Source organism: Coregonus lavaretus, assembly GCF_964263955.1.
Source record: "Coregonus lavaretus genome assembly, chromosome: 7".
NCBI lineage: Eukaryota > Metazoa > Chordata > Actinopteri > Salmoniformes > Salmonidae > Coregonus > Coregonus lavaretus.
In genome coordinates this window covers 40,311,618-40,335,067 of record NC_139994.1, presented here as the reverse complement: position 1 = coordinate 40,335,067, position 23,450 = coordinate 40,311,618, and the positions used below count along the sequence as shown (strand labels likewise).

At 43.7% G+C, this 23,450-nt stretch overlaps 1 protein-coding gene across 1 annotated transcript in view; it reads right to left on the bottom strand.

Annotated features, from left to right (window-relative positions):
• The window catches only part of LOC311132716 (serine/threonine-protein kinase MARK2-like), a 134,981-nt gene that overhangs the window by 49,328 nt on the left and 62,203 nt on the right, over positions 1 to 23,450 (bottom strand). Inside the window, exons 9-11 of the mRNA XM_084165994.1 lie at positions 21,194 to 21,313; positions 10,699 to 10,798; positions 10,444 to 10,556 (exon numbers count right to left, since the gene is read on the bottom strand). Coding sequence (XP_084022120.1) covers positions 10,444 to 10,556; positions 10,699 to 10,798; positions 21,194 to 21,313 — 333 coding nt within the window. The remainder of the gene's footprint in view (positions 1 to 10,443; positions 10,557 to 10,698; positions 10,799 to 21,193; positions 21,314 to 23,450) is intronic.

The following is a 23,450-nucleotide window of genomic DNA, read 5'->3' as shown; positions in this document are numbered from 1 at the left end:
CAATTCCTGACATTCCATCCAAGGAAAAATTCCCTGTATTAGGTCAGTTAGGATCACCACTTTATTTTAAGAAAGTGAAATGCCAGAATAATAGTAGAGAGAATGATTTATTTCATATTTCATTTCTTTCATCACATTCCCAGTGGGTCAGAAGTTTACATACACTCAATTAGTATTTGGTAGCTTTGCCTTTAAATTGTTTAACTTAGGTCAAACGTTTCGGGTAGCCTTCCACAAGCTTCCCACAATAAGTTGGGTGAATTTTGGCCCATTCCTCCTGACAGACCTGGTGTAACGGAGTCAGGTTTGTAGGCCTCCTTGCTCGCACACACTTTTTCAGTTCTGCCCACAGATTTTTTAGAGGATTGAGGTCAGGGCTTTGTGATGGCCACTCCAATACCTTGACTTTGTTGTCCTTAAGCCATTTTGCCACAACTTTGGAAGTATGCTTGGGGTCATTGTCCATTTGGAAGACCCATTTGCAACCAAGCTTTAATTTCCTGACTGATGTATTGAGATGTTGATTCAATATATCCACATAATTTTCCTTCCTCATGATGCCATCTATTTTGTGAAGTGCACCAGTCCCTCCTGCAGCAAAGCACCCCCACAGCATGATGCTGCCACCCCCGTGCTTCACTGTTGGGATGGTGTTCTTTGGCTTGCAAGCTCCCCCTTTTTCCTCCAAACATAACGATGGTCATTATGGCCAAACAGTTCTATATTTGTTTCATCAGACCAGAGGACATTTCTCCAAAAAGTACGATCTTTGTCCCCATGTGCAGTTGCAAACCGTAGTCTGGCTTTTTTTATGGCGGTTTTGGAGCAGTGGCTTCTTCATTGCTGAGCTGCCTTTCAGGTTATGTCGATATAGGACTCGTTTTACTGTGGATATAGATACTTTTGTACCGGTTTCCTCCATCATCTTCACAAGGTCCTTTGCTGTCGTTCTGGGATTGATTTGCACTTTTCGCACCAAAGTATGTTCATCTCTAGGAGACAGAACGCGTCTCCTTCTGTAGCTGTTTTAAAATCACCAAAGGCCTCACGGTAACATCCCTGAGCAGTTTCATTCCTGTCCTGCAGCTCCGTTCAGAAGGAAGACTGTATTTTTTATGTGTCTGGGTGGTTTAATACATCATCCACAGCATAAATATTAAATTGACCATGCTTAATGATATATTTAATATCTGATTTGTTATTGTCTACGAATCACTGCCCTTCTTTATGAGGCTTTCGAAAACCTCCCTGGTCTTTGTAGTTGAATCTGTGCTTGAAATTCAATACCTCACTGAAGGACCATACAGCTGTTGTATGTATGGGGGAGAGAGGAAGGGTTAGTCATTCAAAAATCATGTCAACCTCTATTATTTCACACAGAATGAGTCCATGTAACTTATTATGTGATTTGTTAAGCCAAATTTTACTCCTGAACTAATTCAGGCTTGCCTAAACAAAGGGGCTGATTAATTATGCAACGACTATATTTTAGTTATGAATTTATTTATAAAAATATATATATTTTGTGTAGATTGTTGACCAAAAAATGACAATTAAATCCATTTTAATCCCACTTTGTAACACAAAATGTGAAGGAATCCAAGTGGTCTGAATACTTTTGCAAGGCACCACCAGTATGTTTTATTTTATTTGTTATATCTACAGTGGGGAGAAGAAGTATTTGATACACTGCCGATTTTGCAGGTTTTCCTACTTACAAAGCATGTAGAGGTCTGTAATTTTTATCATAGGTACACTTCAACTGTGAGAGACGGAATCTAAAACCAAAATCCAGAAAATCACATTGTATGATTTTTAAGTAATTCATTTGCATTTTATTGCATGACATAAGTATTTGATCACCTACCAACCAGTAAGAATTCCGGCTCTCACAGACCTGTTAGTTTTTCTTTAAGAAGCCCTCCTGTTCTCCACTCATTACCTGTATTAACTGCACCTGTTTGAACTCGTTACCTGTATAAAAGACACCTGTCCACACACTCAATCAAACAGACTCCAACCTCTCCACAATGGCCAAGACCAGAGAGCTGTGTAAGGACATCAGGGATACAATTGTAGACCTGCACAACTCCCTTGAAAGTTTATGCTAACAATTCCTACAGGTGTCTTACTTACAAACCCTCTCTCTGTATAAAAGCAGTGTTGGAACAGACTGTGTTACTACACCCTCTTAAGCATTATTTGAACAGTATTGTAGTAGCATGGCAGGAAGTAGCATATTGCTATCATAATGGCGAGAAAAAGGCAATTAACAAAGTAAGACAGACAGACCATTTTAACCCTTAAAAGTGTAGGTCTTTCCTTTAGAGAAAGAGGTGTCAGTGAGTACAGTTTCTTACAACATCAAAAGGCACTTGGCAACTGGAGAAACTCTGACAGGAAGAGGTCTGGCAGACCCAAAGCCACAACAGAATCAGAAGACAAGTTTCTGAGAGTCAACAGCTTGCGTAATAGGCAGCTCACAGGACAACAGCTTCAAGCACAGCTTAACATTGGTCGAAGTAAGCAAGTCTCAGTTTCAACTGTGAAGAGAAGACTTCGAGCTGCAGGTTTGACATGTCGAGTGGCAGTAAGAAAGCCATTGCTAAGATGGCAAAATAAGATTTGTTTAACACTTTTTTGGTTACTACTTGGTGTGTTATTTCATAGTTTTGATGTCTTCACTATTATTCTACAATGTAGAAAATAGTAAAAATAAAGAAAAAGCCTTGAATGAGTAGGTGTCCAAACTTTTGACTGGTACTGTATATATTACAAAGTTGCTTACGAGCTAGAAGCAGTGCGGCCATGTTTGTCGGTGCCATCTTCCCACATGGGAAATCAGTCAATTGAAATATATTCATTAGGCCCTAATCTATCGATTTCACATGACTGGGCAGGGGCGCAGCCATGGGTGGGCCTGGGCGGGCATAGGCCCACACACTTGGGCCCACCCACACACTGAGGAGCCAGGCCCAGCCAATCAGAATGACTTTTTCCCCACAAAAGGGCTTTATTACAGAAATAAATACTCCTCAGTTTCATCAGCTGTCAAGGTGGCTGGTCTCAGACGATCCCGCGGGTGAAGAAGCCGGATGTGGAGGTCCTGGGCTGGAGTGGTTACACATGGTCTGCGTTTGTGAGGCCGGTTGGACGTTTTGCCAAATTCTCTAAAACAACGTTGGAGGGCGGCTTATGGTAGAAAAATGAATATTAAATTCTCTGGCAAAAGCTCTGGTGGATATTTCTGCAGTCAGCATGCCAATTGCATGCTTCCTCAAAACTTGAGACATCTGTGGCATTGTGTTGTGTGACAAAACAGCACACTTTAGAGTGGCCTTTTATTAGGCTTATGTACGGCTGTTCGGCCATGGAAACCCATTTCATGAAGCTCCAGATGAACAGTTCTTGTTCTGACGTTGCTTCCACAGGCAGTTTGGAACTCGGTAGTGAGTGTTGCAACCGAGGACAGCCGATTTGTACTGTCTACACGCTACAGCACCCGGCGGTCCCGTTCTGTGAGCTTGTGTGGTCTACCACTTCGCGGCTGAGCCATTGTTCCTCCTAGACGTTTCCACTTCACAATAACAGCACTTACAGTTGACCGTGGCAGCTCTAGCAGGGCAGAAATTTGACCAACTGACTTGTTGGAAAGGTGGCATGCTATGACGGTGCCACATTGAAAGTCACTGAGATCTTCAGTAATGCCAATCTACTGCCAATGTTTGTCTATGGAGATTGCATTGCTTTGTGCTCAATTTTATACACATGTCAACAACGGGTGTGGCTGAAATAGCTGAATCACTAATTTGAAGTGGTGTCCACATACTTTCGGAAAGTATTCAGACCCCTTGACTTTTTCCACATTTTCTTACGTTACAGCCTTATTCTAAAATGAATTAAATTAAGTTTTTCCTCAAAAATCTACACACAATACCCCATGATGACAAAACAAAAACAGAAATAATTACATAAGTATTCAGAACCTTTACAATAAGACTCAAAATTGAGCTCAGGTGCATCCTGTTTCCACTGATCATCCTTGAGATGTTTTTACAACTTGATTGGAGTCCACCTGTGGTAAATTAAATTGATTGGACATGATTTGGAAAGGCACACACCTGTCTATATAAGGTCCCACAGTTGACAGTGCATGTCAGAGCAAAAACCAAGCCATGAGGTCGAAGGAATTGTCTGTCGAGTTCCGAGACAGGATTTTCTCGAGGTACAGATCTGGGGAAGGGTACCAAAAAATGTCTGCGGCATTGAAGGTCTCCAAGAACACATCATTCTTAAATGGAAAAAGTTTGTAACCACCAAGACTCTTCCTAGAGCTGACCGCCCGGCCAAACTGAGCAATCGGGGGAGAAGGGCCTTGGTCAGGGAGGTGACCAAGAACCTGATGGTCACTCTGACAGAGCTCCAGAGTTCCTCTGTGGAGATGGGAGAACCTTCCAGAAGGACAACCATCTCTGCAGCACTCCACCAATCAGGCCTTTATGGTAGAGTGGCCAGACGGAAGCCACTCCTCAGTAAAAGTCACATGACAGCCCGCTTGGAGTTTGACAAAAGGCACCTGAAGGACTCTCAGAGCATGAGAAACAAGATTCTCTGGTCTGATGAAACCAAGATTGAACTCTTTGGCCTGAATGCCAAGCTTCACGTCTGGAGGAAACCTGGCACCATCCCTACGGTTTAGCATGGTGGTGGCAGCATCATGCTGTGAGGATGTTTTTCAGCGGCAGGGAGACTAGTCAGGATCGAGGGAAAGTTACATCTTTGATGATTTAATCTTTGATGATCATTGATGAAAACATGCTCCAGAACGCTCAGACTGGTGCGAAGGTTCACCTTCCAACAGGACAATGACCCTAAGCACATAGCCAAGACAATGCAGGAGTGGCTTCGGGACAAGTCTCTGAATGTCCTTGAGTGGCCCAGCCAGAGCCCGGACCTGAACCCGATCCAAGATGGCGTAGCAGTGCGGTCGTGTTCTTTGTTGTGTGTCCGTGTAAATAGCCTGTTTTTTGTATTTTTTTTGTATTTTTCGTACTTATTTCTCTATCACACTTTTCATCCTTCTACAAAATATACTTTCCTGCAACCCGCCTCACTCAATGTGGAATGGATTCTATTATTGACTTACATTTTATCTAGAATCTCCAGTTGAAACTAGCTAGCCAGCTAACTATCTACTTGCTATTAGCCACCGTTAGCGGTTTTCACCCAGAACATCTGATTTTCTGCCGGAATAACTGAATCACTGGACATTAACACCAGATCACAACTAGCTAGCCGCAACCGGATGGATGTTGCTGTTGGCTAATCACCGCTGCCCCCGAAGCAAGCACCAGTTAGCCTCAAGCTAGCCTCGAGCCAGGCCCATATCCCGGCTATCTACCTCTCTGTCTACCGGACGGGAGTAGCCAGCTAACTAGCTACTTGCTATTAGCCACCGTTAGCGGTTTTTCATCATTGTCCGTGGCCTGAACTACCTACCAGCCAGCTCTAGCCTGGACTATTATCGGCCAGTCTGCACTGTCTGCACAGCGCGTTATCGACCCATAACATATCGGTTTTTCTGCCGGAATCACTGAATCACTGGACCTTTAATACCGGATCATCGCAACTAGCTAGCTGCAACCAAATGGATGTAGTGGTTGGCTAATCAGCACTGAGCTAGCCTCGAGCCAGGCCCATCTCCCGGCTATCTACCTCTCTGTCAACCGGACAGGACCTCCTAGTGTTGACACGGAGCCCCGCCGATCCAACACAACTGGTCTGCCAACGAAATCGTCTGATGTGGTTTCAACAGACTTCCCGTTATGACGTCGACCACGAAGATCCATCTGCTAGCCCCGGCCCACTAGCACACGCAAGCCGTGGCCTCTTGCTCTCCAGTGCTGTAGAAGCCCCCGAACTACCTCCGAACTCTCCTATTGCTGTTCACCGGACCTTATGATAACTCAGCTATACAGCTGATGCCTGCTGGACTGTTCCTTTATACGGTACCGCATCCTGTTTATGTTTAGCCTCAGCCCAAACTTTGTCGCCATTACCAACTGTTGTCTTAGCTCTCTCGAATAACACCTGTGATTGCTTTATGCCTCTCTCCCATGTCAATATGCCTTGCTTATTGCTGTTTCGGTTATTTCTTATTGTACTATTTCACTGTAGATCCCCCAACCCAGCTCAACCTGCCTTAGATAGCTCCTTTGTCCCACCCCCCATACACGCGGAGACCGACTCAATCGGTGCCTCCAGTGATGCTCTCTTTCATTGTTACCCAATGCTTAGGTTTACCTCCACTGTACTCATATCCTTCCACATCCTTCTCTGTACATAATGCCCTGAATCTATTCTACAACGCCCGGAAATCTGCCCCTTTTTTTTCTCTGTACCCAACGCACTAGAAGACCAGTACTTAAAGCCTTTAGCCGTATCCTTATTCTACTCCTCCTCTGTTCCTCTTGTGATGTAGAGGTTAACCCAGGCCCTGTAGCCCCCAGTATCACTCCTACTCCCCAGGCGTTATCATTTGTTGACTTCTGTAACCGTAAAAGCCTTGGTTTCTTGCACGTTAACATCCGAAGCCTCCTCCCTAAGTTTGAGTTATTCACTGCGTTAGCACACTCCGCCAACTCTGATGTTCTAGCAGTGTCTGAATCCTGGCTTAGGAAGGCCACCAACAATTCAGAAATGTCCATCCCCAACTACAACATTTTCCATCTCGATAAAACTGCCAAAGGGGGTGGGGTTGCAATCTACTGTAGAGATAGCCTGCAGAGCTCTATCGTACTATCCAGGTCTGTGCCCAAACAGTTTGAGCTTCTACTTCTAAAAATCCACCTTTCCAGAAATAAGTCTCTCACTGTTGCCGCTTGCTACAGACCCCCCTCAGCCCCCATATGTGAACTGATTGCCCCCCATCTATCCTCAGAGTTCGTACTGCTTGGTGACCTAAACTGGGATATGCTTAACACCCCGGCCAACCTACAATCTAAACTAGATGCCCTCAATCTCAAACAAATTATCAACGAACCTACCAGGTACAACCCTAAATCTGTAAACATGGGCACCCTCAAAGATATCATCCTGACAAATTTACCCTCTAAATACACCTCCGCTGTCTTCAACCAGGATTTCAGCGATCACTGCCTTATTGCCTGCGTCCGTAATGGGTCCGTGGTCAAACGACCACCCCTCATCACTTTCAAACGCTCCTTAAAACACTTTAGCGAGCAGGCTTTTCTAATTGACCTGGCCCGGGTATCCTGGATGGATATTGACCTCATTCTGTCAGTAGAGGATGCCTGGTTGTTCTTTAAAAGTGCTTTCCTCTCAATCTTAAATAAGCATGCCCCGTTCAAAAAATGCAGAACTAAGAACGGATATAGCCCCAGGTTCTCCTCAGACTTGATTGCCCTTGACCAGCACAAAAACATCATGTGGCGTACTGCATTAGCATCTAACAGCCCCGCGATATGCAACTTTTCAGGGATGTCAGGAACCAATATACACAATCAGTTAGGAAAGCAAAGGCTAGCTTTTTCAAACAGAAATGTGCATCCTGTAGCACTAACTCCAAAAAGCTTTGGGACACTGTAAAGTCCATGGAAAATAAGAGCACCTCCTCCCAACTGCACTGAGGCTAGGAAACACTGTCACCACCGATAAATCTACAATAATCGAGAATTTCAACAAGCATTTTGCTACAGCTGGCCATGCTTTCCACCTGGCTACCACTACCCCGGCCACCAGCTCTGCACCCTCCGCTGCAACTTACGTCTGAGATCCCCAGAGATTGGAAAGCTGCCGCGGTCATCCCCCTCTTCAAAGGGGGTGACACTTTAGATCCAAACTGTTACAGACCTATATCCATCCTGCCCTGCCTTTCGAAAGTATTTGAAAGCCAAGTTAACAAACAGATCACCGACCATTTCGAATCCCACCGTACCTTCTCCGCTATGCAATCCGGTTTCCGAGCTGGTCATGGGTGCAGCTCAGCCACGCTCAAGGTCCTAAACGATATTATAACCGCGATCGATAAAAGACAGTACTGCGCAGCCGTCTTCATCGACCTGGCCAAGGATTTCGACTCTGTCAACCACTGCATTCTTATTGGCAGACTAAATAGCCTTGGTTTGTCTAATAACTGCCTCGCCTGGTTCACCAACTACTTCTCAGAGTTCAATGTGTCAAATTGGAGGGCCTGTTGTCTGGACCTCTGGCTGTCACTATGGGGGTGTCACAGGGTTCAATTCTCAGGCCGACTCTATTCTCTGTGTATATCAATGATGTCGCTCTTGCTGCTGGTGACGCTCGGATCCACCTCTATGTGGACGACACCATTTTGTATACATCTGGCCCTTCATTGGACACTGTGTTAACAAACCTCCAAACGAGCTTCAACGCCATACAACACTCCTTCCTTAGCCTCCAACTGCTCTTAAACACTAGTAAAAATAAATGCATGCTCTTCAACCGAACGCTACTTGCACCCGCCCACCCGACTAGAATCACTACTCTCGGCGGGTCTGACCTAGAGTATGTGGACAACTACAAATACCTAGGTGTCTGGATAGACTGTAAACTCTCCTTCCAGACTCACATTAAGCATCTCCAATCAAAAGTTAGATCTAGAATCAGCTTCCTATTTGTTTTGTTTTGTTTTAGTCATTTAGCAGACGCTCTTATCCAGAGCGACTTACAGGAGCAATTAGGGTTAAGTGCCTTGCTCAAGGGCACATCGACAGATTTTTCACCCAGTCGGCTCGGAGATTAGAACCAGCGACCTTTCGGTTACTGGCACAACGCTCTGAACCACTAAGCTACCTGCCGCAACAAAGCCTCCTTCACTCATGCTGCCAAACATGCCCTGGTAAAATTTACTATCCTACCGATCCTTGACTTTGGCGACGTCATTTACAAAATAGCCTCCAACACTCTACTCAGCAAATTGGATGTAGTCTATCACAGTGCCGTCCGTTTTGTCACCAAAGCCCCATATACTACCCACCACCATTGTGACCTGTACGCTCTTGTTGGCTGGCCCTCACTACATATTCGTCGCCAAACCCACTGGCTCCAGGTCAACTATAAATCACTGCTAGGCTAATCCCCGTCTTATCTTAGCTCACTGGTCACCATTGCAACACCCACCCGTAGTCTGCGCTCCAGCAGGTATATCTCACTGGTCATCCCCAAAGCCAACACCTCCTTTGGCCGCCATTCCTTCCAGTTCTCTGCTGCCAATGACTGGACTCGAACTGCAAAAATCTCTGAAGCTGGAGACTCTTATCTCCCTCACTAACTTTAAGCGTCAGTTGTCAGAGCAGTTTACCGATCACTGCACCTGTACACAGCCATTCTGAAATTAGCCCACCCAACTACCTCATCCCCATATTGTTATTTATTTTACTAATTTTCACCCCAGTATCTCTATTTGCACATCATCTTTTGCACATCTATCATTTCAGTGTTAATTACGAAATTGTAACTATTTTTGCACTATGGCCTATTTATTTATTGCCTTACCTCCATAACTTACTACATTCGCACACACTGTATATATATTTTCCTTTGTATTTTTTGACTTTATGTTTTGTTTACCCCATATGTAACTCTGTGTTGTTGTTTTTATCGCACTGCTTTGCTTTATCTTGGCCAGGTCGCAGTTGTAAATGAGAACTTGTTCTCAACTGGCTTACCTGGTTAAATAAAGGTGAAATAAATAAACATCTCTGGAGAGACCTGAAAATAGCTGTGCAGCGACGCTCCCCATCCAACCTGACAGAGCTTGAGAGGATCTGCAGAGAAGAATGGGAGAAACTCCCCAAATACAGGTGTGCCAAGCTTGTAGTGTCATACCCAAGAAGACTTGAGGCTGTAATCACTGCCAAAGGTGCTTCAACAAAGACCTGAGTAAAGGGTCTGAATACTTATGTAAATGTAATATTTGTAATAAATTAGCAAACATTTCTTAAAACCAGTTTTTGCTTTGTCATTATGGGGTAGTGTGTGTAGATTGATGAGGGGCAAAACAATTTAATCAATTTTAGAATAAGGCTGTAACGTAACAAAATGTGGAAAAACTCAAGGGGTCTAAATACTCCTGCGTTGTCTTGGCTGTGTGCTTAGGGTTGTTGTGTATATCTCTCTCAGGAGACTGCTACCTAGATATCATGTCCAGTGTGCCAAAGAGTGTTCCGGGCTCAGATCGGTCTAATCAGCCATCTGCGCACTCACCGTACCTCAGACTCATCACAATGAATTGTGTCATGGTCATCATCAACCTATGATGGACAAACAAGCAAAGGAAGGTGTATGTGTGGGTACCTCATGGTTTCTGTAGTGTGGTAGTAGGTATGCGTGTGTCCCTTGTGGTTCCTGTAGTCTAGCAGTAGGTGTGTGTGTGTGTGTGTGTGTGTGTGGTGTGTGTACCTCGTGGTTGGTGTAGTCCAGTAGTAAGTATGTGGCCATGACTTCGTTGTATTTCTGGTTGACCAGCGAGTCCTGCACCTCCTCCATGGTGTAACCCATCTGAATCATGATCTCTACACACACACACACACGCAGACACACACAGAGACAGACATGTTAGTATTTCACTTGTACATACACTGAAACAAATCCATGAGAACTGTGAGTGAGTGAGTGAGTGAGTGAGAGAATGAGAGAAAGAGAGATAATGTGTACCTGTCCTCTTAGGGTCCTTGTAGTCAGGCATGGGTTCTATGTAAGGTCTCAACTCCTCCTCTTCATGTCCCACATTCATCCATCTATCTTTCATTATCTGCTGCTGGGGGGGAAGAGTGGAGGAGAGTATAGGAGAAGAGGATGAAGAGGAGAGGAAGAGTGTAGAGGACGAAGAGAGGAGAGGGGGAAGGGAAGAGAGGAGATGAAGAAGAGGAAAAGAAAGAAGGGAAGCAGAAGGGAAAGGATGTAAGAAGAAGAGAGGGGGAAAGGAAAACAGAAAGAGGAATAGTGGTTAGTAAGAGTAATTAGGTAGTATGTAGATATGTACAGTGGGGTCCATAATTACTGACACACTTGATAAAGATGAGCAAAGAAAATAAATTATACAAATACTGAGCTATATTTTATGCTAATATTTTATTGAAAAATATATGATTCTATACTAATACAATACCATTTTGTTTAAAGGTCCAGTGCAGTCAAAAATGTGATTTTCCTGTGTTTTATATATATGTTACCACATTATGAGGTTTAAATAATACTGTGAAATTGTGAAAATTATGATAATACCCTGTTAGTGTAAGAGCTGTTTGAAATGACCGCCTGAAATGTTTGCCTGTTTTGGTGGGATGGAGCTTTGGCCTGCCTGGTGACATCACCAGGTGGTAAATTAGTTAATAGACCAATAAGAAAGAGAGTTCCAAACCTCTCTGACAATAACAGCCAGTTAAAAGTTTTCCCCTACCCACTCAGACCACTCCCAGACAGCCTTAGCAAAATTCTTGCTCGAGAAATTGCTCTTTGCTAAGAAGCTATTTCTGTTTCTTTTTGACCATTTTAATTGAAAACAATCACAGTAAGGTACTTAATTGTTACCCAGAAATGCTTTGATATTGAGATAAAAACAGCTGCATTGGACCTTTAACAAGTTATTTTAAAAAAACATTTAAAAAAGATAAGGGTCAAAATGATTGACACCCTTGTTTTCAATACTCTAGCACCCTCCCCTTGCAAGGATAACCACAGAGGTTTTTTCTAATATGTTTTATGAGATTGGAGAACATCTTAGACCATTCCTCCATACAGAGTCCTTCCAATTCCTTTTTATCCTTCGTCTACGCTTATGGACTGCACTCTTCAATTCAAACCACAGGTTTTCAAAGGGGTTAAAGTCCGGAGACTGAGATGGCCATTGCAAAATTTTGATTTTGTGGTCAAATTAACCCGTTCTTTGTGGATTTTGATGTGTGATTGGGGTTATTGTCTTGCTGAACGATCCAAGTTTGTCTTGCTGAAAGATCCAAGTTACAGCCACCAGGCAGAGGCAACCAGGTTTTTGGCTAAAATGTCTTGGCACTGGGTAAAGTTCATGATGCCGTTGACCTTAACAAGGGCCCCAGGAACAGTGGAAGCCAAATGTGACTTGTTTCAGGAAACTAGGCGTATGTCGCACATCACTACTTCACAGGAGAGGCATTTCAACATAAACATTTATTTTGGGCAGAAATGCCTTCTGGAAGAATGTGTATGCCATCTCTAAATACGAATAAAATTGTTAAATTATGAGTCTAGTTGGTTCAGCCACAGAAAAAGACAGGAACCTTCCCGCTAGCCATGATTGGCTGAGATAATGGATGGGCTGGACATGCCTGGAGAGGAGTTCACATTGCTCTGCCATGTAGCATGCTTCTGTCTATAACAAGCGCTGCTCAGTGTGTGTAAATAATTATTTCTACTGCTGCTTTTTTTAAAGATATCATAAAGACCTACAAAAGTGTTGCTACTGCTCTCCACTTTCTGGAGGACGATAGTGCCATGCTGACTCTCTCTGACTCTGAAAATGAATCAGACGATGAGGAAATCCCTGATTTAGGTCAAAGCATTTTCATTGAACCAGACATTGTAGTCTTCTGATGACAGTGATGGGGAAGAAATGGCGATCAACAGTGTTGTTGTCACAGAAAAAGTTGACCGAGTTTTAAAATCTGTGGAATGCCCGGTGGAAGCAGAGTATGATAGCTAAGGAGATGGAGAATTCTGGCATTGGATTGCAAATATGCGGAGGGAGTCGAAAACAGAACACAGCAAGCTGTTGTTTAAAATAAATGTCTCCGGATTACATCTCCAAACTAAGGGCAACCATGGCATCAGTGAAGAGAGGGAGAAGCGTTCATCCATGTATATGGGTAAAAGTCTACCTAGATAAATGTTCAGATAATTATACGTTTATTTTTGTTCTTCCAGTAGCTACTGGTCATCCAACTCTGAAATCCAACTCGGAACTCTGGCCTCTTTCTAGAGCCTCAACTTTCCGACCTGAAGATCACTGACGTCATGAAAAATCATCTAATAATGGTACCATGAGGTACACACACATACAATCTAATAATTCTAAAATATTTCTACAATATTCATATGGACACTTTATTTTTTATATTGTTACCGCAAGTAACCATTTCACTGTACCGTTTACACCTTCTGTATCCTGCTTATGTGACAAATAAACGTTGATTTTATTTGACATAGTGTTGCGTTTACAAGAGACGGTAACGTGAAGAACAACATGACCTGAACCAAAGTCAGATTAGGATACACAGTACCAGTCAAAAGTTTGGACACACCTACTCATTCAAGTGTTTTTCTACATTGTAGAATAATAGTGAAGATATCAAAACTATGAAATAACACATATTGAATCATGTAGTAACCAAAAAGGTGTTAAACAAATCAAGATATATTTTATATTTGAGATTCTTCAAGGTAGCCACTCTTTGCCTTGATGACAGCTTTGCACACTCTTGGCATTCTCACAACCAGCTTCATGAGGTAGTCACCTGGAATGAATTTCAATTAACAGGTGTGCCTTGTTAAAAGTTAATTTGTGGAATTTATTTCCTTCTTAATGCGTTTGAGCCAATCAGTTGTGTTGTTACAAGGTAGGGGGGTATATAGAAGATAGCCCTATTAGGTAAAAGACCAAGTCCATTTTATGGCAAGAACAGCTCAAATAAGCAAAGAGAAATGACAGTCCATCATTACATGAAGGTCAGTCAATACGGAAAATATCAAGAACTTTTAAAGTTTCTTCAAGTACAGTCGCAAAAACCATCAGGCGCTATGATGAAACTGGCTCTCATGAGGACCGCCACAGGAAAAGAAGACACAGAGTTAACTCTGCTGCAGAGGATAAGTTCATTAGAGTTACCAGCCTCAGAAATTGCAGCCGAAATAAATGCTTCACAGAGTTCAAGTAACAGACACATCTCAACATCAACTGTTCAGAGGAGACTGCGTGAATCAGGCCTTCATGGTCGAATTGCTGCAAAGAAACCACTACTAAAGGACACCAGATGACTTGGCCTCCAAAAATCACCCGACCTCAACCCAATTGAGATGGTTTGGGATGAGTTGGACCGCAGAGTGAAAGAAAAGCAGCCAACAAGTGCTCAGCATATGTGGGAACTCCTTCAAGATGGTTGGAAAAGCATTCCAGGTGAAGCTGGTTGAGAGAATGCCAAGAGTGTGCAAAGCTGTCATCAAGGCAAAGGGTGGCTACTTTGAAGAATCTTAAATATAAAATATATTTTGATTTGTTTAACACTTTTTTGGTTTGTGTTATTTCATAGTTTTGATATCTTCACAATTATTCTACAATGTAGAAAATAGTACAAATAAAGAAAAACCCTTGAATGAGTAGGTGTGTCCAAACTTTTGACTGGTACTGTACATGAAAAAATATTATATATTTTTGACAGGTAAGTGAAACAGAAAAACTTAAATTAGCATTTCTTATTGGACAAGTTCAGTTTGAGCCTTTTTCAACACGTTTTTTGACTAGTACTGTAGGTCAAGGACTAGATAAAGTGTATTTTTGCTACTACCACTTTTAGTCTTGAAATCTTTGGTTGTTTACTACACATACTTACTCACTCTGTTTAGCACATGGCCTCACATGTGAATCCTTAAAGAGATGGGTGGGACTAAGGCGTAAGAGGTTCTGAACAATGCTGAATGGGTGTAGACAAAGAAGAGCTCTCCAGTAGCTTTCCAAAACATTCAAGGTCCATTTTCTCAAAAGTGGGGTTACAAGTTTATCAACTTTCAAAGCAGAATTACTTTCCTATTGTTCCTCAACTGCTGTGTATGATATACCATTTTCTAGCTTGGAGTCTACTTTCATCCCATGAAAAAATACATAGGATCGAATCGAGCCTGTCGGTCACAAATAGCCCCATTACGTCAAAGATCCACCACTATATCTGGTCCTCTGTAGCTCAAATGTAAAATGTATGCGCACATGACTAAGTCGCTTTGGATAAAAGCATCTGCTAAATGGCATATTTTATATTTTACAGTAAGTATGAGGTACTTTTCTGCATATGCTTCTTTCTTTCGACGCAAAACTCTTATCCATCTGGTATTAGTATAAAATATAATAAATACAAAAATTGTACCATCAGAAAGCATTCATACCCCTGGAATTATTACACATTTTGTAGTGTTAAAGCCTGAATTTAAAATGGATTAAATCGGGGGGTTTTTTCTCACCCATCTACACACAATACCCCACAATGACAAAGTGAAAACATGTTTTTTGACATTTTCGCAAATGTATTGGAAATGAAAACATAAATATCTCATTAACATAAGTATTCACACCTCTGAGTCAATACTTTGTAGAAGCACCTTTGGCAGCAATTACAGCTTTGCGTCGTCTTGGGTTTGTCTATCAGCTTTGCATATCTGGATTTGGAGATTTTCTCAGATTCTTCCTAGCAGATTTTCTCATGCTCTGTTAAGTTAGATGGGGAGAGGCGGTGAACAGCAATATTCAAGTCTTTCCACAGATTTTCAATGGGATTCAAGTCTGGGCTTTGTCTTGGCCACTCAAGGATTTTCACATTCTTGTTCTGAAGCCATTTCGGCATTGCTTTGGCTGTATTTTTATTTATTTTTAATTTTTTAGTCATTTAGCAGACGCTCTTATCCAGAGCGACTTACAGTTAGTGAATACATTTTTTTATACTGGCCCCCCATGGAAATCGAACCCACAACCCTGGCGTTGCAAACGCCATGCTCTATCAACTGAGCTACATCCCTGCCGGTCATTCCCTCCCCTACCCTGGACGACGCTGGGCCAATTGTGCGCCGCCCATGAGTCTCCCGGTCGCGGCCGGCTGCGACAGAGCCTGTATGCTTGGGGTCGTTGTCCTGTTGGAACGCAAATCTTGGCTCCATTCATTGTTCCCTCTATCCTTGCCAGTCTCCCAGTCCCTGCCACTGAAAAGCATCCCCATAGCATGATGCTGCCACCGCCATGCTTCACGGTAGGGATGGTGTTAGACAGGTGAAGAGCTGTGCCTGGTTTTCTACAGACAAATCTCTGTTTTTCCATATTTTTTCCAATTTCCCAATGATGGAGACCACTGTGCTCTTGGAAACTTTCAACACTCTAGAAATTGTTTTATACCCTTCCCAGATATCTGCCTCAACACAATTCCATCTCGGAGATCTACGGACAGTTCCTTGGACTTCATGGTATACACTGAGTATACCAAACATTAAGAACACCTGCTCTTTCCATGACATAGACTGACCAGGTGAAAGCTATGATCCCTTATTGATGTATTTTAAGCCTTGAGACAATTGAGACATGGATTGTGTATGTGTGCCATTCAGAGAATGAATGGGCAAGACAAAATATTTAAGTGCCTTTGAACAGGGTATGGTAGTAGGTGCCAGGCGCACCGGTTTGTGTCTAGAACTGCAACGCTGCAGGGTTTTTCACACTCAAGAGTTCCTCTGTGTATCAAGAACTGTCCACCACCCAAAGAACATCCAGCCAACTTGTCACAACTGTGGGAAGCATTGGAGTCAACATGGGCCAGCATCAATGTTCCCTCTAAGCTGCGCTCGTACACGCGCAGTAGCCCCGAGACTGCCGCGCCGCTCCCCGGGACTGCCACGCAGAAATACAGTATCAGCCCACAGAGAGAAGCACGAGATTGAACTTCACTCAACTTTCTAAAGCAGTGGTCACCAACCGGTCGATTGCGATCTCCAAGACATTCCTAGTCGATCTCCAAACATTTCTGTTAAAAACCCAACGATACAGCCTTGTGTTCCTATTTTTTTTTATTTGTCTCGGGCTGTTGGCGGTTGGTGCACCCGATTCAGCTGGCGAACTGTTGCCATTTCGAACCATTTCATGTCTGAAGGTACAAACTCTGCCTTCCCGGCAGGCCCAGAGAGCAAATCAAGGGTACTATAGGCTTACCTCTGGCCAATCTGATGGCTCATATTACCGTGTCTGCAGTAACGTAGCAGGCATAAAAGAACACTATAGCAAAGTTGATACTGTGAAATTTAAAAACGTTTAAAACCATGACTAAAGACAGACTGTCAACGAATACAGTAAAGAGCTGCTGTTTTTATGAGTGAGTTCATGTGTAAGTTTTTACTCAGCATTGTCAACACTTTGTATTCAACACTTTTATAAGCCATAAAATGTGCATTCTTCCTATGGCTTGCGTTGTTGTTATTACTAGCGGCTCAGGTCTTTTTTAATATTGAGGAATATTTTACTTTCTCTGTTCATAGGAGTTTGCAAGCTTGCAAATGTATTAAAAATGGCTGCCTGGCCAAACTGAGCAATTGGGGGAGAAGGGCCTTGGTCAGGGAGGTCCCTCTGACAGAGCTCCAGTTCCTCTGTGGACATGAGCCTTCCAGAAGGACAACCATCTCTGCAGCACTCCACCAATCAGACCTTTATGGTAGAGTGGCCAGACGGAAGACAGTCCTCAGTAAAAGGCACATGACAGCCCGCTTGGAGCTTGCCAAAAGGCATCTTAAGGACTCTCAGACCATGAGAAACAAGATTCTCTGGTCTGATGAAACCAAGATTTAACTCTTTGGCCTGAATGCCAAGCTTCACGTCTGGAGGAAACCTGGTGGTGGCAGCATCATGCTGTGGGGATGTTTTTCAGCGGCAGGGACTTGGAGACTAGCCAGGATCGAGGGAAAGATGAACGGAGCAAAGTACAGAGATATCCTTGATGAAAACCTGTTCCAGAGCCCTCAGGACTCAGTTCACCTTCCAACAGGACAACAACCCTAAGCACACAGCCAAGACAACGCAGGAGTGGCTTCGGGACAAGTCTCTGAATGTCCTTGAGTGGCCCAGCCAGAGCCCGGACTTGAACCTGATCGAACATCTCTGGAGAGACCTGAAAATAGCTGTGCCAACCTGACAAAGCTTGAGAGGATCTGCAGAGAAGAATGGGAGAAACTCCCCAAATACAGGTGTGGTAAGCTTGTAGCGTCATACCCAAGAAGACTCGAGGCTGTAATCGCTGCCAAAGGTGCTTCAACAAAATTCAGAGTAAAGGGTCTGAATACTTATGTAAATGTTATATTTCCGTTTGCAAAAATTTCTAAAAACCTGTTTTTGCTTTGTCATTATGGGGTATTTATTGTGTGTAGATTGATGAGGAAAAATTAGATTTCATCAATTTTAGAATAAGGCTGTAATCTAACAAAATGTTGAAAAAGTGAAGGGGTCTGAATACTTTCCGAATGCAGTGAATATAATAGGGCCGGGACGATACCAGTATCGCAGTATTTTTTACATGGCAAAAATGAAAACACGAAGCAGACTAAAGTCTTTGGTCCTTTAAAAATCTGCTGTGTGGGCCTCCCGAGTGGCGCAGCGTTCTAAGGCACTGCATCGCAGTGCTTGAGGCGTCACTACAGACCCGGGTTCGATCCCAGGCTGTGTCGCAGACCGGGAGACCCATGAGGCGGCGCACAATTGGCCCAGCGTCGTCCGGGTTAGGGGAGGGTTTGGCCGGCCGGGATGTCCTTGTCCCATTGCGCTCTAGCGACTCCTTGTGGATGCACGCTGACTTTGGTCGCCAGCTGTACAGTGTTTCCTCCGACACATTGGTGCGGCTGGCTTCCGGGTTAAGCGAGCAGTGCGGCTTGGAAGGACGCATGGCTCTCGAGCTTCGCTGCTCTCGAGTCCGTACGGGAGTTGCAGCGATGGGACAAGACTAACTACCAATTGGATATCACGAAATTGGGGATAAAAAGGGGCATATGTAAAATATTGTGTGCTATAGCTTGGAAAATAAATGTGACTCTGGATGACAACATAATAAGAGGGTACACTCGGCTACACATACAGTGCCTTCAGAAAGTATACACACCCTTTACTTTTTCCACATTTGTTTGTGTTACAACACCTTGTAGAGTCCATGGTCCGACAAATTGAGGCTGTTCTGAGGGCAAAAGGCGTGGGAGCAACTCAAAATTAGTAAGGTGTTTTAATGTTTGGTATTCTCAGTGTAGTTTCTGCTCTGACATGCACTGTCAACTATGGGACCTTATGTAGACAGGTGTGGCCACATGTGGACGTCAATCAAGTTGTAGTGACATCTCAAGGAAATTGGATGCACCTGATCTCAATTTGGAGTGTCATAGCAAAGGGGTGTGAATACTTATGTAAATGAGATATTTCTGTATTTAATTTTCAATACATTTGAAACATTTTCTAAAAACATATTTTCACTTTGTCATTATTTGGTATTGTGTGTAGATGGGTGATTTAAAAACAACAATTTTGAATTCAGGCTGTAACAACAAAATGTGGAATAAGTCAAGGGGTATGAATACTTTCTGAAGGCTTTCAAAAGTTTTGAGAATTAGTATTCGTCTCCACAAAGTTTTCTGCCTCAGTGTTGATGATGGCAATTTGCATATACTCCAGAATGTCATGAAGAGTGATCAGATGAATTGCAATTAATTGCAAAGTCCCTCTTTGCCATGAAAACATTTCCACTGCATTTCAGCCCTGTCACAAAAGGACCAGCTGCCATCATGTCAGTGATTGTCTCGTTAACACAGGTGAGAGTGTTGACGAGGACAAGGCTGGTGATCACTCTTGTCACGCTGATTGAGTTAGAATAACAGACTGGAAGCTTTAAAAGGAGGGTGGTGCTTGAAATCATTGTTCTTCCTCTGTCAACCATGGTTACCTGCAAGGAAACACGTGCCGTCATCATTGCTTTGCACAAAAAGGGCTTCACAGGCAAGGATATTGCTGCTAGTAAGATTGCACCTAAATCAACCATTTATCGGATCATCAAGAACTTCAAGGAGAGAGGTTCAATTGTTGTGAAGAAGGCGTCAGGGCGACCAAGAAAGTCCAGCAAGCACCAGGACCGTCTTCTAAAGTTGATTCAGCTGCGGGATCTGGGCACCACCAGTGCAGAGCTTGCTCAGGAATGGCAGCAGGCAGGTGTGAGTGCATCTGCACGCACAGTGAGGCGAAGACCTTTGGAGGATGGCCTGGTGTCAAGAAGGGCAGCAAAGAAGCCACTTCTCTCCAGGAAAAACATCAGGGACAGACTGATATTCTGCAAAAGGTACAGGGATTGGACTGCTGAGGACTGGGGTAGAGTCATTTTCTCTGATGAATCCCCTTTCCAATTGTTTGGGCCATCCAGAAAACACCTTGTCCAGAGAAGACAAGGTGAGAGCTACCATCAGTCCTGTGTCATGCCAACAGTTAAGCATCCTGAGACCATTCATGTGTGGGGTTGCTTCTCAGCCAAGGGAGTGGGCTCACTCACAATATTTCCTAAGAACACAGCCATGAATAAAGAATGGTACCAACACATCATCCGAGAGCAACTTCTCCCAACCATCCAAGAACAGTTGAACAGGTGACGAACAATTCCTTTTCCAGCATGATGGAGCACCTTGCCATAAGGCAAAAGTGATAACTAAGTGGCTCGGGGAACAAAACATCGAAATATTGGGTCCATGGCCAGGAAACTCCCCAGACCTTAATCCCATTGAGAACTTGTGGTCAATCCTCAAGAGGCGGGTGGACAAACAAAACCTCAGCATGCCAGGGCGGATTGCAGAGGTCTTGAAAAAGAAGGGTCAACACTGAAAATATTGACTCTTTGCATAAACTGAATGTCATTGTCAATGAAAGCCTTTGACACTTATGGAACACTTGTAATTATACTTCAGTGTACCATAGTAACTACTGACATAAAGGTCTAAGAACACTGAAGCAGCAAACTTTGTGGAGACCAATACTTGTGTCATTCTCAAAACGTTTGACCACAACTGTAGCTCAGTATTTGTATTATTTATTTTTTTTACAGTCTTTTTTGCTCATGTTTATCTAGGGTGTCAATAATTATGGACCCCACTGTATGTCAGGAGAACACTTCGGTTGAGTTCCTGCCTGACTACACTGCAGACATGACAGATCTCAGAACGCCTAGAAAGTTGTTTAACATATCAGCTAACCACATCATATGATATAGCAATCTAATGCCTGACTGTGCAGTCGATGAAGTGGCACGCAACCATAGGTTGATGCAATGCAACGTCTGCAATGTAGTCAGGTGGGAACTTGTCCTTTATAGCTATGTGACAGGTGAGGGGTCACAGAGGTGAGGGGTTAAAGGTCACAGACCTCCAGGCTGCCTCTCTTGGTGGGGTTGAGAATCAGGAACTTCTTCAGTAGGTTCTCACAGTCTGTAGACATGTAGAACGGAATACGGTATTTCCCCCTTAACACACGCTCTCTCAACTCCTATAGGGGAGACAGAGTGGAGGTTAGGGGTTAGAGGTCAAGGGTTAGAGGTCATGGGTCCGTCTGTAGACATGTGGAACGGAATACAGTTACAAATTTCAAGTTCTCACATACCTCTCTCTCACGCACACACACACACACACACACACACACACACACACACACACACACACACACACAGTGAGGGAAAAAAGTATTTGATCCCCTGCTGATTTTGTACGTTTGCCCACTGTCAAAGAAATGTCAGTCTATAATTTTAATGGTAGGTTTATTTGAACAGTGAGAGACAGAATAACAACAAAAAAATCCAGAAAAACGCATGTCAAAAATGTTATAAATTGATTTGCATTTTAATGAGGGAAATAAGTATTTGACCCCCTCTCAATCAGAAAGATTTCTGGCTCCCAGGTGTCTTTTATACAGGTAACGAGCTGAGATTAGGAGCACACTCTTAAAGGGAGTGTTCCTAATCTCAGTTTGTTACCTGTATAAAAGACACCTGTCCACAGAAGCAATTAATCAATCAGATTCCACTCTCCACCATGGCCAAGACCAAAGAGCTCTCCAAGGATGTCAGGGACAAGATTGTAGACCTACACAAGGCTGGAATGGGCTACAAGACCATCACCAAGCAGCTTGGTGAGAAGGTGACAACAGTTGGTTCGATTATTCGCAAATGGAAGAAACACAAAATAACTGTCAATCTCCCTCGGCCTGGGGCTCCATGCAAGATCTCACCTCGTGGAGTTGCAATGATCATGAGAACGGTGAGGAATCAGCCCAGAACTACACGGGAGGATCTTGTCAATGATCTCAAGGCAGCTGGGACCATAGTCACCAAGAAAACAATTGGTAACACACTACGCCGTGAAGGACTGCAATCCTGCAGCGCCCGCAAGGTCCCCCTGCTCAAGAAAGCACATATACAGGCCCGTCTGAAGTTTGCCAATGAACATCTGAATGATTCAGTGGAGAACTGGGTGAAAGTGTTGTGGTCAGATGAGACCAAAATCGAGCTCTTTGGCATCAACTCAACTCACCGTGTTTGGAGGAGGAGGAATGCTGCCTATGACCCCAAGAACACCATCCCCACCGTCAAACATAGAGGTGGAAACATTATGCTTTGGGGGTGTTTTTCTGCTAAGGGGACAGGACAACTTCACCGCAACAAAGGGACGATGGACGGGGCCATGTACCGTCAAATCTTGGATGAGAACCTCCTTCCCTCAGCCAGGGCATTGAAAATGGGTCGTGGATGGGTATTCCAGCATGACAATGACCCAAAACACACGGCCAAAGCAACAAAGGAGTGGCTCAAGAAGAAGCACATTAAGGTCCTGGAGTGGCCTAGCCAGTCTCCAGACCTTAATCCCATAGAAAATCTGTGGAGGGAGCTGAAGGTTTGAGTTGCCAAACGTCAGCCTCGAAACCTTAATGACTTGGAGAAGATCTGCAAAGAGGAGTGGGACGAAAGGTACACTTAAACTGTGAGAGACGGAATCTAAAACAAAAATCCAGAAAATCACATTGTATGATTTTTAAGTAATTCATTTGCATTTTATTGCATGACATAAGTATTTGATCACCTACCAACCAGTAAGAATTCCGGCTCTCACAGACTGTTAGTTTTTATTTAAGAAGCCCTCCTGTTCTCCACTCATTACCTGTATTAACTGCACCTGTTTGAACTCGTTACCTGTATAAAAGACACCTGTCCACACACTCAATCAAACAGACTCCAACCTCTCCACAATGGCCAAGACCAGAGAGCTGTGTAAGGACATCAGGGATAAAATTGTAGACCTGCACAAGGCTGGGATGGGCTACAGGACAATAGGCAAGCAGCTTGGTGAGAAGGCAACAACTGTTGGCGCAATTATTAGAAAATGGAAGAAGTTCAAGATGACGGTCAATCACCCTCGGTCTGGGGCTCCATGCAAGATCTCACCTCGTGGGGCATCAATGATCATGAGGAAGGTGAGGGATCAGCCCAGAACTACACGGCAGGACCTGGTCAATGACCTGAAGAGAGCTGGGACCACAGTCTCAAAGAAAACCATTAGTAACACACTACGCCGTCATGGATTAAAATCCTGCAGCGCACGCAAGGTCCCCCTGCTCAAGCCAGCGCATGTCC